The 13939-nt window shown below is 39.1% G+C and overlaps 2 protein-coding genes across 8 annotated transcripts in view; one reads left to right on the top strand and one right to left on the bottom strand.

Moving 5' to 3' along the window:
* Window positions 1-13939, bottom strand: part of LOC114643553 (protein NLRC5-like) — a 5922889-nt gene that overhangs the window by 4928221 nt on the left and 980729 nt on the right. The gene's annotated exons all lie outside the window — the stretch shown is intronic.
* LOC114641980 (NACHT, LRR and PYD domains-containing protein 3-like) overlaps window positions 1-13939 on the top strand; it is a 1026505-nt gene that overhangs the window by 241737 nt on the left and 770829 nt on the right. For 4 of the 7 annotated variants that reach the window (XM_051925828.1, XM_051925827.1, XM_051925822.1 and 1 more), the window contains exons 5-6: window positions 8981-9085; window positions 9195-9221. The exons of 2 other annotated variants lie outside the window; for them this stretch is intronic. In XM_051925828.1, the coding sequence (XP_051781788.1) occupies window positions 8981-9085; window positions 9195-9221 (132 nt within the window). The remainder of the gene's footprint in view (window positions 1-8980; window positions 9086-9194; window positions 9222-13939) is intronic. One more of the 7 variants, XM_051925824.1, reaches the window with a different exon arrangement.

Here is a 13939-nt window from a genome sequence, read left to right as displayed (position 1 = left end):
AAAATGCCTGCTTGCCGCTCTGCGCTTTCGGAAGGAGGAGGAGTGTGTGTGTGTGTGGTTTTGTGAGGGCTGAACGCACGTTCGCTCAAAGCCCCCCTCCCCGGAGGCGCAGTTCGCATTGTCAAGGGGGTGGGGAGCTGAATGAAAGCTAAGGAGAAGTGGACTTTGTGCTGGCTTTGTGCTGATTTTCGCTCTGCCTGTCAATAATTTAAAAGCCTGTACATCACCAATTTTCCTGTCTCACTGTCTTGTCTTGCATGAAGTTAAAATGTTTTATAATAGTGAGATGTTACTCATATCCTTAGCCCGACATCCACATATCATATGTGTTAACAAAGTGTGTTTTATAAGTTTACATGTGTTTAAAGCATGTGGGATGGGTATTTTAAGGCTTAAACTATAAAAATGTTTATTTATATGGTCTTTCTATATCGCGGATTTTCTCCTGTTGCTGATGGGTCTGGAACATAACTTCCGCGATAGGCGGGCAATCACTTGTATTTAAAAACCCGCGAAGTCGTGAATCCGCGAAAAGTGAACCGCGAAGTAGCGAGGGATTACTGTAGTCTGAATTAATGTTGTTAATACAAACTGAAGCTTCTGGATTGGTATACAGTAGTTTGATCCATGCACAAAGGTTCGGGCCAAACCCAAATTTCTCCAATGCAGTGAAAAGGTATTTACATTCAATCATGTCAAATGCTTTTTCTTCATCCAATGATAATAATATTTCTGGGGTGTTTGACTTTGTTGGTGAGTATATTACATTAAACAGGCGTCGAAGATTGGAGGATAGTGTCGACCCTTGATAAATCCAGTTTGATCTTGTGATATTACCGAAGGCAGCACTTTCTCCATCCTTCTAGCTATGATTTTTGAGAGTATCTTAACATCATTATTCAGAAGTGAAATTGGTCTATATGATGCACATTGTAATAAGTCCTTATTTTGTTTAGGAAAGGCAGTGATTAATGCTTGGCGAAAAGTTTGAGGTAGAATTTGATTGCCTGTAGCTTCTGTAAATGTTGCTAATAGGAGGGGAACTAGGTGAGCGGAGAATTTCTTATAAAATTCTGCAGGGTAGCCATCACGGCCTGCTGCTTTCCCACTTTGAAGTGACTTTATAGCATCTAGTAATTCTTATAACACCAGAGGTTTATCCAGTTCCTCCGCACTAAAAGCATCTATTTGTGGTACCTGTAATGTATCCAGAAATGCATTCGATTGTGTGTTGTCTTCTTTAAACTTAGTAGAATATAAGGATTTATAGTAGTCTCTAAATGTGTGCATTACATTTTTATGGTCAATGATTTTGACTCCATTCGTGTTGGTGATTACTGGGATTGCATTGCGAACTTCTTGCTTGTGGATTTGTTGAGCTAAAAGCTTATTAGCTTTCTCTCCATGTTCATAGTAATGATGTCTAGATTTATAAATTAGTTGTTCAGTTTCTTTAGTTGTCAAGAGGTTGAGTTCTGAATTCAGAGTCTGCCTTTTCCTATTTAGAGCCTCGCTTGGAAGCCTGGCATGTTCTTCATCTGTTCTAGTAATTTCGCTTTTTAGTTCTGATACTTTCTTAGACGCCATCTACGAGATGATTGTGTGGGGCATAGTGACTTTAGCTCCAAGATTAGAGGTGCATGGTCGGAAATAACAATAGCATCGTACTTGCAAGATTTAATCGTAGGCAAGAAATTATTATCTATAAAGAAATAATCTATTCTTGAGTAGCAATGATGTACTGGTGAGTAGAAAGAATATGTTCTTGAGTTTTGGTTTAGAAACCTCCAGGGGTGAAGCGACAGGCTCTATTACAGCCGATGTTCCCGGCTCGCGTGGAGTAGGTGAAAGCGCGGACTGCAAGGCCTTTTCCAGTTTCAAATGATCTTCTCCGATCAGTAACCAGTGGTGAGCCACTAGGGGGCACTAACTACACCATGTGAGACTACCTTGTAGATAGCCTAAGTCTTCTTTCACAAGAATTAAAAACTCAACTCAAAGTAGTTTTATCCCAGCACAAGTACATTTTTCTTTAATATTTTTGTATATTTTGTTACTATGTTATATCCCACATCCTGAAGACCTTTGAGATGCTGGTCCTGTATTATGAGTCCTCTTGTGGTAGACTACCTGGACCCACTGCTGTTTGACTGTCAGACTAAGAGTGTAGTGGAAGATACAAAAATCTGTCTGGTCTGGGGTGTAAACTGTGGCATCCTGATGATGGTCTATCTGTCAGGCAGACCACAGTTTGTGAGGCTCAATGACTGTGTGGGCAACACTGGAGCACCACAGGAAAAGGCCTGTCTGCCTTACTCATCACTCTGTACACCTCTGACTAGAAACAGAACAGCAGGTTAGGTCACTTTGAGAAATTCTCAGATGATTCTTCATTTATGGGGTGTACTGATAAGAGGGATAAGACAGAGAAGAGGAGTCAGGGGGAGAACTTTGAGTACTGTCTGTATCTTAACATCAGCAAAACCAAGGAACTGCTGATTGGCCTCTATGTCTGGTCAGTATTGAGGGAGTGGATGTAGAGGTGGCCCGCTTATACAAGGACTTGAGGGTCTACACCAATAACAGGCAAGAGAGGTTCTCCAAATTAACAAGCTAATTAACAAAGCAGTTATGGAATACGATAGTAGTGGACTTAAGAAAAAGGAAAAAACTGAGTGTCATTATTGTAAAAAATGCTACACATCCTCTCTGTGACACACCAACATGAGGGCTCTCAGCCAATGAATTATTCACTGTGACTGGGATTGCCAAGTCAAGCGTTTACTTTCTTTTCAGTCATTCTGGTGTATGTTTGTCATAATAATTATTAATGTATTTTGAATGTTTTTATTTATTTATTAAGCTTTTGTAAAAGCCAAATTGCACCCTATCTATCTATCTATCTATCTATCTATCTATCTATCTATCTATCTATCTATCTATCTATCTATCTATCTATCTATCTATCTATCTATCTATCTATCTATCTATCTATCTGTTGCATTTTTGGTCTTTTGTAGTTTATGTTTTGAATACTAATTTTTCTAATAACTATTCAGTGTTTATGTATGTGTCCTTATACTTTAGTGTTTTTGGTTATATGCCTTATGTTTTGTGGGTGGGACTTTAGGCCACCATTTAATACTTGCTGCATGGAGCCCCACCCCCTCCTGTATATTCTTGGCATAGGGTTGAGTGCTCCAGAATGACATTGTGATTGTAATGAGAAAATGTTTGTGTTTGAATTTTTCTGATCTTTTAACATTTTGATTAATTATATGTATTTCTTGTTTTTGCTTATTTGGTCTGAGTCTTTTTTTGACATTTGTTTTTTTGGATATTTTGCTTTTTCACATTTCTAAGAACAAAAACAAAAACATTGTGATTGTTATGGGAGCAGAGGTTTTTAGTTTTATTTCTGAATCCTATTTACAGATTCACTTTATTTTGCAGATTGCTATAGATTGTTTAAATTTAGGCTTTTCCTTTATTGTCTTGTTTGGAGAAAGGCCATTTTAAATACTGGGCCTCAGAGAAACCTGAGCGTCACTCAAGGAGATCAGGCCTCATTTTGATATTATTTATTTGGGCAAGCATGTAGGAGAGCCTGAGATCCCATTTCAGAGATGTAGGCCTCATTTTGAGATTTCCTTTGTATTTGGTGTGTTCTGTTTTTTGGAAAACCAGAGAAATCCTAACATCGAGGGGAATCTTAACAGAAGTTCTCCTCCATACATAATGTATAGGACAGTTCTGTCATTTCACACAAGTACAGTGAGTTGACATTCAACTACCTGAAGCATTCACACAGATTAAGACCTCTTTCAAACGTGACAACATTCCAAAGGAGAGGACTTCAATAAAATGGTCTGATCTGTAAGACGTACAGTGGTGTGAAAAACTATTTGCCCCCTTCCTGATTTCTTATTCTTTTGCATGTTTGTCACACAAAATGTTTCTGATCATCAAACACATTTAACCATTAGTCAAATATAACACAAGTAAACACAAAATGCAGTTTGTAAATGTTGGTTTTTATTATTTAGGGAGAAAAAAAAATCCAAACCTACATGGCCCTGTGTGAAAAAGTAATTGCCACCTGAACCTAATAACTGGTTGGGCCACCCTTAGCAGCAATAACTGCAATCAAGCGTTTGCGATAACTTGCAATGAGTCTATTACAGCGCTCTGGAGGAATTTTTGGCCCACTCATCTTTGCAAAATTGTTGTAATTCAGCTTTATTTGAGGGTTTTCTAGCATGAACCGCCTTTTTAAGGTCATGCCATAGCATCCTCGATTGGATTCAGGTCAGGACTTTGACTAGGCCACTCCCAAAGTCTTCATTTTGTTTTTCTTCAGCCATTCAGAGGGTGGATTTGCTGGTGTGTTTTGGGTCATTGTCCTGTTGCAGCACCCAAGATCACTTCAGCTTGAGTAGACGAACAGATGCCGGACATTCTCCTTCAGGATTTTTTTGGTAGACAGTAGAATTCATGGTTTCCATCTATCACAGCAAGCCTTCCAGGTCCTGAAGCAGCAAAACAACCCCAGACCATCACCACTACCACCACCATATTTTACTGTTTGGTATGATGTTCTTTTCTGAAATGCTGTGTTCCTTTTACGCCAGATGTAACGGGACATTTGCCTTCCAAAAAGTTCAACTTTTGACTCATCAGTCCACAAGGTATTTTCCCAAAGTCTTGGCAATCATTGAGATGTTTCCTTAGCAAAATTGAGACGAGCCCTAATGTTCTTTTTGCTTAACAGTGGTTTGCGTCTTGAAATCTGCCATGCAGGCCGTTTTTTGCCAGTCTCTTTCTTATGGTGGAGTCGTGAACACTGACCTTAATTGAGGCAAGTGAGGCCTGCAGTTCTTTAGACGTTTTCATGGGGTCTTTTGTGATCTCTCGGATGAGTCGTCTCTGCGCTCTTGGGGTAATTTGGTCGGCCGGCCACCTCCTGGGAAGGTTCACCACTGTTCCATGTTTTTGCAATTTGTGGATAATGGCTCTCACTGTTGTTCGCTGGAGTCCCAAAGCTTTAGAAATGGCTTTATAACCTTTACCAGACTGATAGATCTCAATTACTTTTGTTCTCATTTGTTCCTGAATTTCTTTGGATCTTGGCATAATGTCTAGCTTTTGAGGTGCTTTTGGTCTACTTCTCTGTGTCAGGCAACTCCTATTTAAGTGATTTCTTGATTAAAACAGGTGTTGCAGTAATCGGGCCTGGGGGTGGCTACGGAAATTGAACTCCGGTGTGATACACCACAGTTAGGTTATTTTATAACAAGGGGGCAATTACTTTTTCACACAGGGCCATGTAGTTTTGGATTTTTTTTCTCCCTAAATAATAAAAACCATCATTTAAAAACTGCATTTTGTGTTTACTTGTGTTATATTTGACTAATGGTTAAATGTGTTTGATGATCAGAAACATTTTGTGTGACAAACATGCAAAAGAATAAGAAATCAGGAAGGGGGCAAATAGTTTTTCACACCACTGTATATCTTTCCAACACTGACTCAGCCTTCCCATTAGTTCTAATGTGCACAGGGCATCTGAACCATGTCAGACAATGAATACTGTGGTGGAAGCTTTAACAGGTGAGTAGTGAAAGGGCTCACTTTAATAAATCCACTTCCACTTTACATCACAATGGTTCATGGGTGTATGGAGCTAGCAGATGTACCACCTGCGCTTCAGATTAGGTAGTCCACCTGAAGCTAAGCATGTTTAGTCCCAGCCAGTGTGATGGGAGACCATTTAGGAAAAGTTTGAGTTGCTGCCTGAAGAGGTGAGGAAGAGGCCATCAAGGGGGAGCTTAACCTGTGGACTGTGTGTGGATTCCAATGCCCCAGTGTGGTGACAGTAACACTGTGTGGTAAAAATGGTGCTGTTCTGTGGATGAGATGTAAAACTGAGGTCCTGACTCTCTGTAGTCATTAAAGACACCTGGACATCCTTTGAAAAAAGTAGAGTGTATCCTGATGTCTAAGCTGAACTGCCCACTGTGACGATGTCCATTCAGACACCCATATCATCCACTGTCTCTCTCACACCTTGGCAAGCTAATGGCTGATGTGTGGTGAGTGTACCAATGAAAGAACAGTGTCCAGGAGGATGATACACAGTAGTGGTGGTTGAAGTGGCTCCCTGTCTATGTAAAACACTTTGAGGTGGATAGAAAATGGAAAATTATTCTATAAATGTAATTTATTATTATTATTATTATTGATATTATTATTATGGAGGAAATCTCAGCAGCTTTGTAGCAGTGAGGCACACATTCAAAAATTGAGTATTTGCCATCACTGGTCAGTGGGGATGCACTGGGATCAAATGGCTCGGAGTTTTTGTTCAAACATCAGCCATCCTTGCACTCCTCTCCATGCCTGCACACACAACGTTCTTCATTGATCTGTGAGCACAGTATCGCAGTATCTCGATGGACATCACAAAATTGGCTGGTCAGATGCTGACCCGTGCCCAACTCTCTAATATTCCTGCCCTCCATTGTCCCCCAGTCTCTTACCAGCTCTGCTCTGCTGTATTTTGCTGATCCTTTATAAAAAAACTAACAAAGTTTGATGGTCCACCGCATGGACAAAGTAAGGTTTTAGTCCTAACTAAACTCCTATTCATGCTTTCATTTTGTAATTCTGCCAGCTCACCATCTCAAAAATATTGCGGGCCTCAAAAAACAAAAGCCAGACCTATGCTTTACTCAGAGCTGACCTCAAAACGGTAGGCCTCAGCACCTCAGTCAGCCTGTCCTCAAACAAACATAGGGCAAAGACTTTTAAAGTCACTAATATAAAAAATGGAAAAAACCTCTGACCAAAAATAAAACAAAGTTCCTGGCATATTTAATTATTTAATGACAGGATTCAAAGAGTTCTCTTAATTGTCGTCCTAATCTGCTGAAGAAGTCATTTAACATTTGTTTTAATGTGATTGTTCTCGTGAATTGTCCTCACTTGTGCCCATCATAAGTAGTCGCAGTAAACAGAATACTCCACTGACCGCTTCGGCATGCTGACCCTGCTGCAGTTCCTTGCTCACTTTCTTACGTGTTGCTCCCCCTTGTTAGACTGATTGCTACATAAATGTCATTTACGTATGGACCGCACATGCTCTGTCTTTCTAGTAACGTGTACATGTAATTGTGCAGCACTGAAGTCTGAAGGTCAGTGGGGTTTATGGCTTTAAGAGTGGAACTGGTGGGGCTGTGCATGTTGGGGTCCTTGAGTGCCCTACTGTTGAGCCGTCTTTTAAAAAGTTTATGAAGTGTGAAACAAAAGGAAAGGGAGGTGACACACTGTTCAGAAATTTGTCACTAATGAAAGCTGACAAGGCACTGTATTTTTCCAGGCCTACATCAGAAGGATTTCTTTTCTACTAAAATTAAAAACAGCAAGGAGCAGAGGAGTCTGCCATTTAAAGTTCATTTAAGTATTAGACCAGCAGAGGCCTCACCTTAACTAGAAGAGACCTCATGATGTATGTTGTCTAGGTTGGGGTTTTTTCTCTCTTATAATACACTTCTGATTATTTTTAATAGATGGTCTTTTTAGGTTATTCATATTGTTTGGCAGTTTGATCTAACGGTTTACTTAAAAAAAGAGATAAAGGAACTCCATCGATCCATTCTTTAGATACAGTTTATATCCCCCTGAGTGAGTAAGGAGGGTTATTGTGTTCTTTGATCTGCTAAAGGGAGGATCAGGATGGTGTAAAGTCAGTTCTCTGCTCCTTGGTTTTTGTTATCCCCTGACACCTTTCCATTTTTTAAATAAGTTGTCTCCATCTCTAATTTCAAATGTGTTTCATGCTTCCCTCTTCTTAAGTTCAGCCAGGCAGTTAGGTTAGAGCTGTATAGGAACGGCTTGGGGGTTTAGTAGAGCTGGTCAATCATTAGGTGACTACCTAGTGCACTGTTTATGAAAGTTAAAGGGTGTGCCGTAAATATAAATCAAGTGGTGCCCACTCCACTACGGACACCAAAGGGCGCTGTTTTGGTAAGCCAAGGGGTGTATACTACAGACATGAAGGGGTGATTCCTAACTCCCCTCTCCAGGGATGCATACGGACTTTGAACAGTTTGACCATCACTGGCAGTTAGTATGATCATGTGACTGGACAGCAGTTTGGGCCAATCTCATCTCATCTTTCTCCTCACAGTTGTGGCCCAGCAGAGAGTGTTCTATTAGCCCTGATGGCCAGTCCATGCCTGCCAGTCAATATGACATCATCTGTGGACCACTGGAGTAAACCAGGGCTGCTCTTTAACACCCTCAGCACTTTACTAATATTGACATTTTTGAAGCTACCGTAATAAGACTTTGTACCATACCCAGCTGACAGTCCATTTGTATACTGCCAGAGATAAACAAATGGCAAACCATAAGGGAAGAATTAATAAGAATGGACCAAGAGGTGAAAGAGAACAGCACAATATAAACAAAAATAAATAAAAGCCCAAAACGTTAACCAAAAGTCATTGTGAACATACCACAGGAGATTGAGACTTTAAAAATATCTAGCAATAACTAAATGCACCTGAAAGTTGTGGTTATCCATCAAGAAACGTGGATGCTACTGATGGTGTGTATTCGTCATCAATAGAAAGCAGCCAATGTCATTATGGCCATGATAATTTTGGTTTAAGTAACTGAAAAACAATAATAAAGATAACACTAAAACATTAAAAAAATCATAAAATAAATACAAAATAAAATTATTTAAAAATAAAACCCCTCAGAATGATCAGAAGCTTGTGTTCTGATTGATTTTTTTTCTTTGGTCACAAGACTGGACATCTGCAATTCGGCTCTCTTGTTCTGGGCGTCTTCTCTGTGCTGGCCATTTGGCCTCACTCAGCTAGTAAAAGTGCCTGACCTTACCATGTGAAGTGTATTTGTCGAAGCTCGTTTCTAATTCCCACATTCTCACATCTTTCCTCTTTTTTTCCAGTTTTCTCCCCAAATATCTCTGGCTGGTCAGTGGCTTTCTGGGTGTCGTTGGCTCTTTGTGTGGCAGGAACCACACTGCTGATATTAAAATGGAGAAAAATGAGAGGTACGTTCAAAATTTGTAACAGACACGTATATAGTATAATTTAAATAAAGATTACATCAGTTATTTTCGGTTCCGATTCTTATGATATTTTTGTGTTTCTTTATTGTAGATAAATCTGCAAGATATAACACCAAAGGTAAGAGCACTTCAGATAAAATCCTGTTTCTCTTCAGCTTGGAGAACATCTTTGTTTGTTTGTTTGTTGTCTGCATTTAGCTTTATTTCTTTCATATGACTTCTTTAATACAATTCTTCCACCTTTTTATCCTCTTCAAATTATCCCAAATTCAACAAGTAATCCCTGCCATATCCTACCACTGAGAGTTTGTTGCACTTCTAATTTTTTCTCCTTTCATAAACATAACATGGAGAACAAATAAAATACAAAAGATGCGAGTTGTAAAAATGTTTTATAGCCAGATGTACTTGACGCATTGGGATTGTTTGCATTTGAGATCAAGTCAGTGAATTGCTTGATTTTTAATGCCAGCTTCTTAACTTTGCATTCACTAGCCTTCCGTTACATGCTATTGCTCTTTGTTCCTTTCTTACATATCCTTCCTTTTTTTGATTTTGATGCACTTTATTATTTATCAACATAATAATGATACAAATGATAATAACCATTTATATTCAACATAAAGGTAACAATGTATTATTATCATTATTATTGTTCTAAATCAATCCTGCTGCTACTGCCTATTTTGGGCCTTGGACAAGACACTGGTCAGTTTTCTGTGGTGTGATTACGTGTTGAGGTCTGAGGGGATCATGTTTCTGAATTTTCTCACTTTGTCAGATGTATTTAGTACTAGGGTGTTGTACCATGTTAGCCATTGTGAATGTAATGAGAAGTCAAGCAAAATGACACAGTTTATTGGCTAACTAAAAAGATTACAATAGGCAAGCTTTCAAGGCAGTTCAGGCCCCTTCTTCAGGTGAGATGTCATCCAGAAACTGGAGTCCCCTGTGTTTATATAGACACCAGGACAGATACATCATTGGACAACCTTTAAGGGAGACATCTTAAATGTCAAAAATTAATAGACCTCTTCAGGCTAAGATTAATTTAGCAAGAGAGGAGAACAATGTCTGGTCAAGATCTTTGGATAAGATAACTGTCCAACAAAGTCTTTTGAGGTTTCTGATGAGTTTTTCCATACAATGTGGTCCACCCAATTCTTTGTATGAAATGTCCAGACACTGCACTCTGTGTGGGAGAAACTGGACAAACACTCCACCAAAGAATGAACTTACACAGGTGCCACACCAAGCATGGCAACACAAATGTTCCTGTAGCAGCCATGGACACTGTGAGAGAGACATCAAAGTCACAGGGCTTATGGGCAACTTCAGAACACAGCAAGAGAGAAAAGAATGGGAAGTGAAACTAAAACTGAACACATTACAACATGGCGTAAATAGAGACAAGAGTTTTATGGCCAGAGATGAGGATTGTTTGCATCTCTCAAACTGACAACCTGTCTACAGACCCACATTGTGGCCAAGCAATTTCTTAAATAGAGCTACCAACTCTCTGTCCTTTTACTGAAGATTAATGGTTAAATGTATGTTGATCTGTATTTTTCTATTTTTACATTACGCAATATAAATCTTTCCATGCATCGCTTGTCTTTATCTGTGGCATTGAGTTAAACATATTTAAATTTATATGACGCTATACTTCAATGCAAATACAAATATAAAATATGGTGTTGATATTTTTAATGACATATTTGTGCTTTTTCAAATCCATAAGAGTCTGGCTGAAGTGTGCAGAATTTATTTTGTAACCTTACCTACTGCACGTAGTCCATTAAACTTATTCATGAGGTGGTCTAACTTAGCACACAACTTCAATCTCCTTCTCCAACTCCAAGATGCCCACTGCAACTTCATTCTCTCCTGGGGCCTCATGCATAACGCTGCGCGTAAAATTCACACTAAAACATGGTGTACTGACAAAAGTGGAAATGTGCGTATTGACAAAAAAATCCAGATGCATAAATCTGTGCATATGCCAACTTCCACGTTCTTCCACTACATAAATCCCAGTCAACGTGAAAAGTAACGCCCGTGCACATGCCTGCTGCCACTGTACAAGAAAGGCATAGCAGCACTTGAAGAGTGTTGTGGAAAATACTTTCCTCTGTATTGAAAGAAGTAAGTCATAGAGACAAACGAGAAAGCAGAACAATTCACTTACTTTTATACTTTTCTACTGCCTTACCTCATCTAATACATCACGTCATCTGACTCGTAATATGCAGAATTCTGTCATCTTAACAAATCAACTATAGCCACGAGTATTTCCAGACTGCTATAGACTCCCATTTACCTAACTGCTACCTCGTTTAACACTAGAATTACCAGAGTCTATGAAAAAACTCGTAGATCCGGCCCACCTTAAAACCGTTCTCACCTCTCTTTTGTCTTCTAAATGTGCCGATTAAGAGGAGCAGCGAGTAGCCGGCTATTCCATCCCCCACCGTCGCAGAACGTTCACTAAGTTTTCCCAGCTCATGGCTTGTTTGATTATCTGGGAGTGACTGAACTGCTGGAGTTTTAGAATGAAAATAATAGATCGCTATTTGGAATACATACATTTCATGTGTGTTCCGTTGCTACAGTAATCTGTGTAAACACATTGCTAAAACAGAAACTTTTTCATATTTTAGTAATAAATGTTACAAAATTTAGGCATAAACTATAGAATCTGTGAAGCCTGAAGTCCAAACATCAAATAAACATTTTCACAAAAAGTTCAAGGATGCTACAACAGCTTCCGTGGCTTAACGCTAAGATTTGCTGAATTGGGGCACAACAGCCCTGTCGTGCTACAGAGACGTGAGTTCGATTCCCAGCTTTGAAGAAAGTGTTTTGTTTTTTTTTCCCTCAAACGGACATTGAATTTATCAATTGGTATGCACTGTAAATCGTTATCTTTAAAATGTCAATCGCGGTTATTTCTGTTGATTAATTCATGCTTTTTTACTTAGAGTCAGAACAGGAGCTTTTTCTGCTTATTCAGCTTCTGATCTGACTCAAACAGCGCCAGTATAACTTCACACCCGATCTGACGCTGTTCGTTTTCAAATAATATTGCATTACTTCGACGATGTTTTCTGATTGGTACTATTCACGTCATAAAATGATTTCTTCAAAACGTCACATATATTTGTCTCTTTCTTTTTTTAAAATGTGCGTTGTAGCACTCAGCAACTGGCCACCTGCATGTTCTTGCGCACACTGAATAAGACAGCGCTATATGCAATCATCAGATTCAAATGTTAACAGTTATATAGCACAGAATGGAAATCAGCAGTTCTTAGCATTGCACCACGCAAGCTGTCATATCAACCGCCTACTGTAACTTGCTTTCTTTTTTGTTCGGTTATAGTCTTGAATAAAAGTGCACTTGTTTTGTTTTACTTTTACATCAACATATGTTCCTGTGTTTGAGCTACATGGGCATGCTCAAAAAATACACATGTAATGCCACGAAAAGTGCATGCAGACACTTCAGTACACTGCAGAGCTTTAGCGCGTCTTTATGTGAAAACAGTAGTATCAGATGGGGAGTGTCTGATGATTGCATATAGCGCTGAAGTTACTGCTCTTTACTATGCTTTCCTCTGCATGTCCGGGAGTACAAAAGAAACAGCATACAGCAACACGTGGGGACTGGCAATATTGCGGGAAAAAAACACGCGGTCGTATGTATCGTGATACACTGCAGAACTATAGCGCGTCTTTATGTAAAAACAGCAGTGTCAGGTGGGGGGCGGTAGGGAAGTATCCTGAACACGACTGAGACAATGAAAAGTGAATTTAAAAAAAAATAAAGCTAACCTTTACAAATATCATAAATTACACTGGCTGTTACAGACTGAAATCAAATGTATCTTTTTATTCTAAAATAGTGAAAATAAGAACACTTCTCAAAAGGGAGTTGTGCAGGATCGAACTCATGACCTTCTGATTCCCAGTCAGCGACTGATACTGTTACACCACAGAAGCAGTGATAGTTAATTTATATCAATGTCTCACACTAAGGCGTTTTTTTTGGCGGTGGCTTTTTTTTGTACCTTTTGTGAGAGTGTTTCTTTGATATTTGGACTTCAGGCTTCATACATTATATAGTTTATGCCTACATTTTGTCATTTGCTACTATAATATTGTAAACCTGTTTCTGTTTTAACAATGTGTTTACACAGATTACTGTAGAAATGCAACACATATGAAATGCGTGTGTTTCAAATAACAATCTTATTATTTCTACTCTAAAACTCCACTTCACTCCCAGATAATCAATCAAGGCATGAGCTGGGAAAAGCTCGTTTACGTTCTAAGTCGTTGGGGGGATGGAATAGCCGGCTGCTGGCAGCTTGTCTTTATCAGTACATTTAGATGACAAAAGACGCTGGCGGAGAGGTGAGAAGGGTTTTAAGAAGTGATTTAAGGTGGGCCGGATATACGAGTTTTTTCGTAGGCTCTGGTAATTCAAGTGTTAAAGGGGAGTTCTCTGGATTTTACTATCTGCTTTCTTGGTGTGGTGTTTGGTCTTTCCCATTGGTTTATCCTCCCTTTCCAGAGAGGTGTTCATTACTCATTTACCTCATTTTAACCTTGTGAAATCAACCTGGTGGTTTTTCTAAGATGAGGCAGACCTCACATCCTCAAGTTTTAAGACATGTTATGTTAACCCTTTAGTTACCTTCAGTCCTTTTAATTATGTTTTAATTAATTCAGTATCACAACTTCATATAAGTATTGTGGCCACAAAGGGAGCACACCAGGCACAACACAGGCTTTTATTGAGGTGTAGAAAACTCTTTCCATTTGTTTTCCACC

The sequence above is a fragment of the Erpetoichthys calabaricus genome, chromosome 4 (genome assembly GCF_900747795.2).
Source record: "Erpetoichthys calabaricus chromosome 4, fErpCal1.3, whole genome shotgun sequence".
In the NCBI taxonomy this organism is placed as follows: domain Eukaryota; kingdom Metazoa; phylum Chordata; class Cladistia; order Polypteriformes; family Polypteridae; genus Erpetoichthys; species Erpetoichthys calabaricus.
The sequence above is the reverse complement of the archived record's forward strand: the minus strand, read 5'-3'. Positions and strand labels throughout refer to the sequence as shown.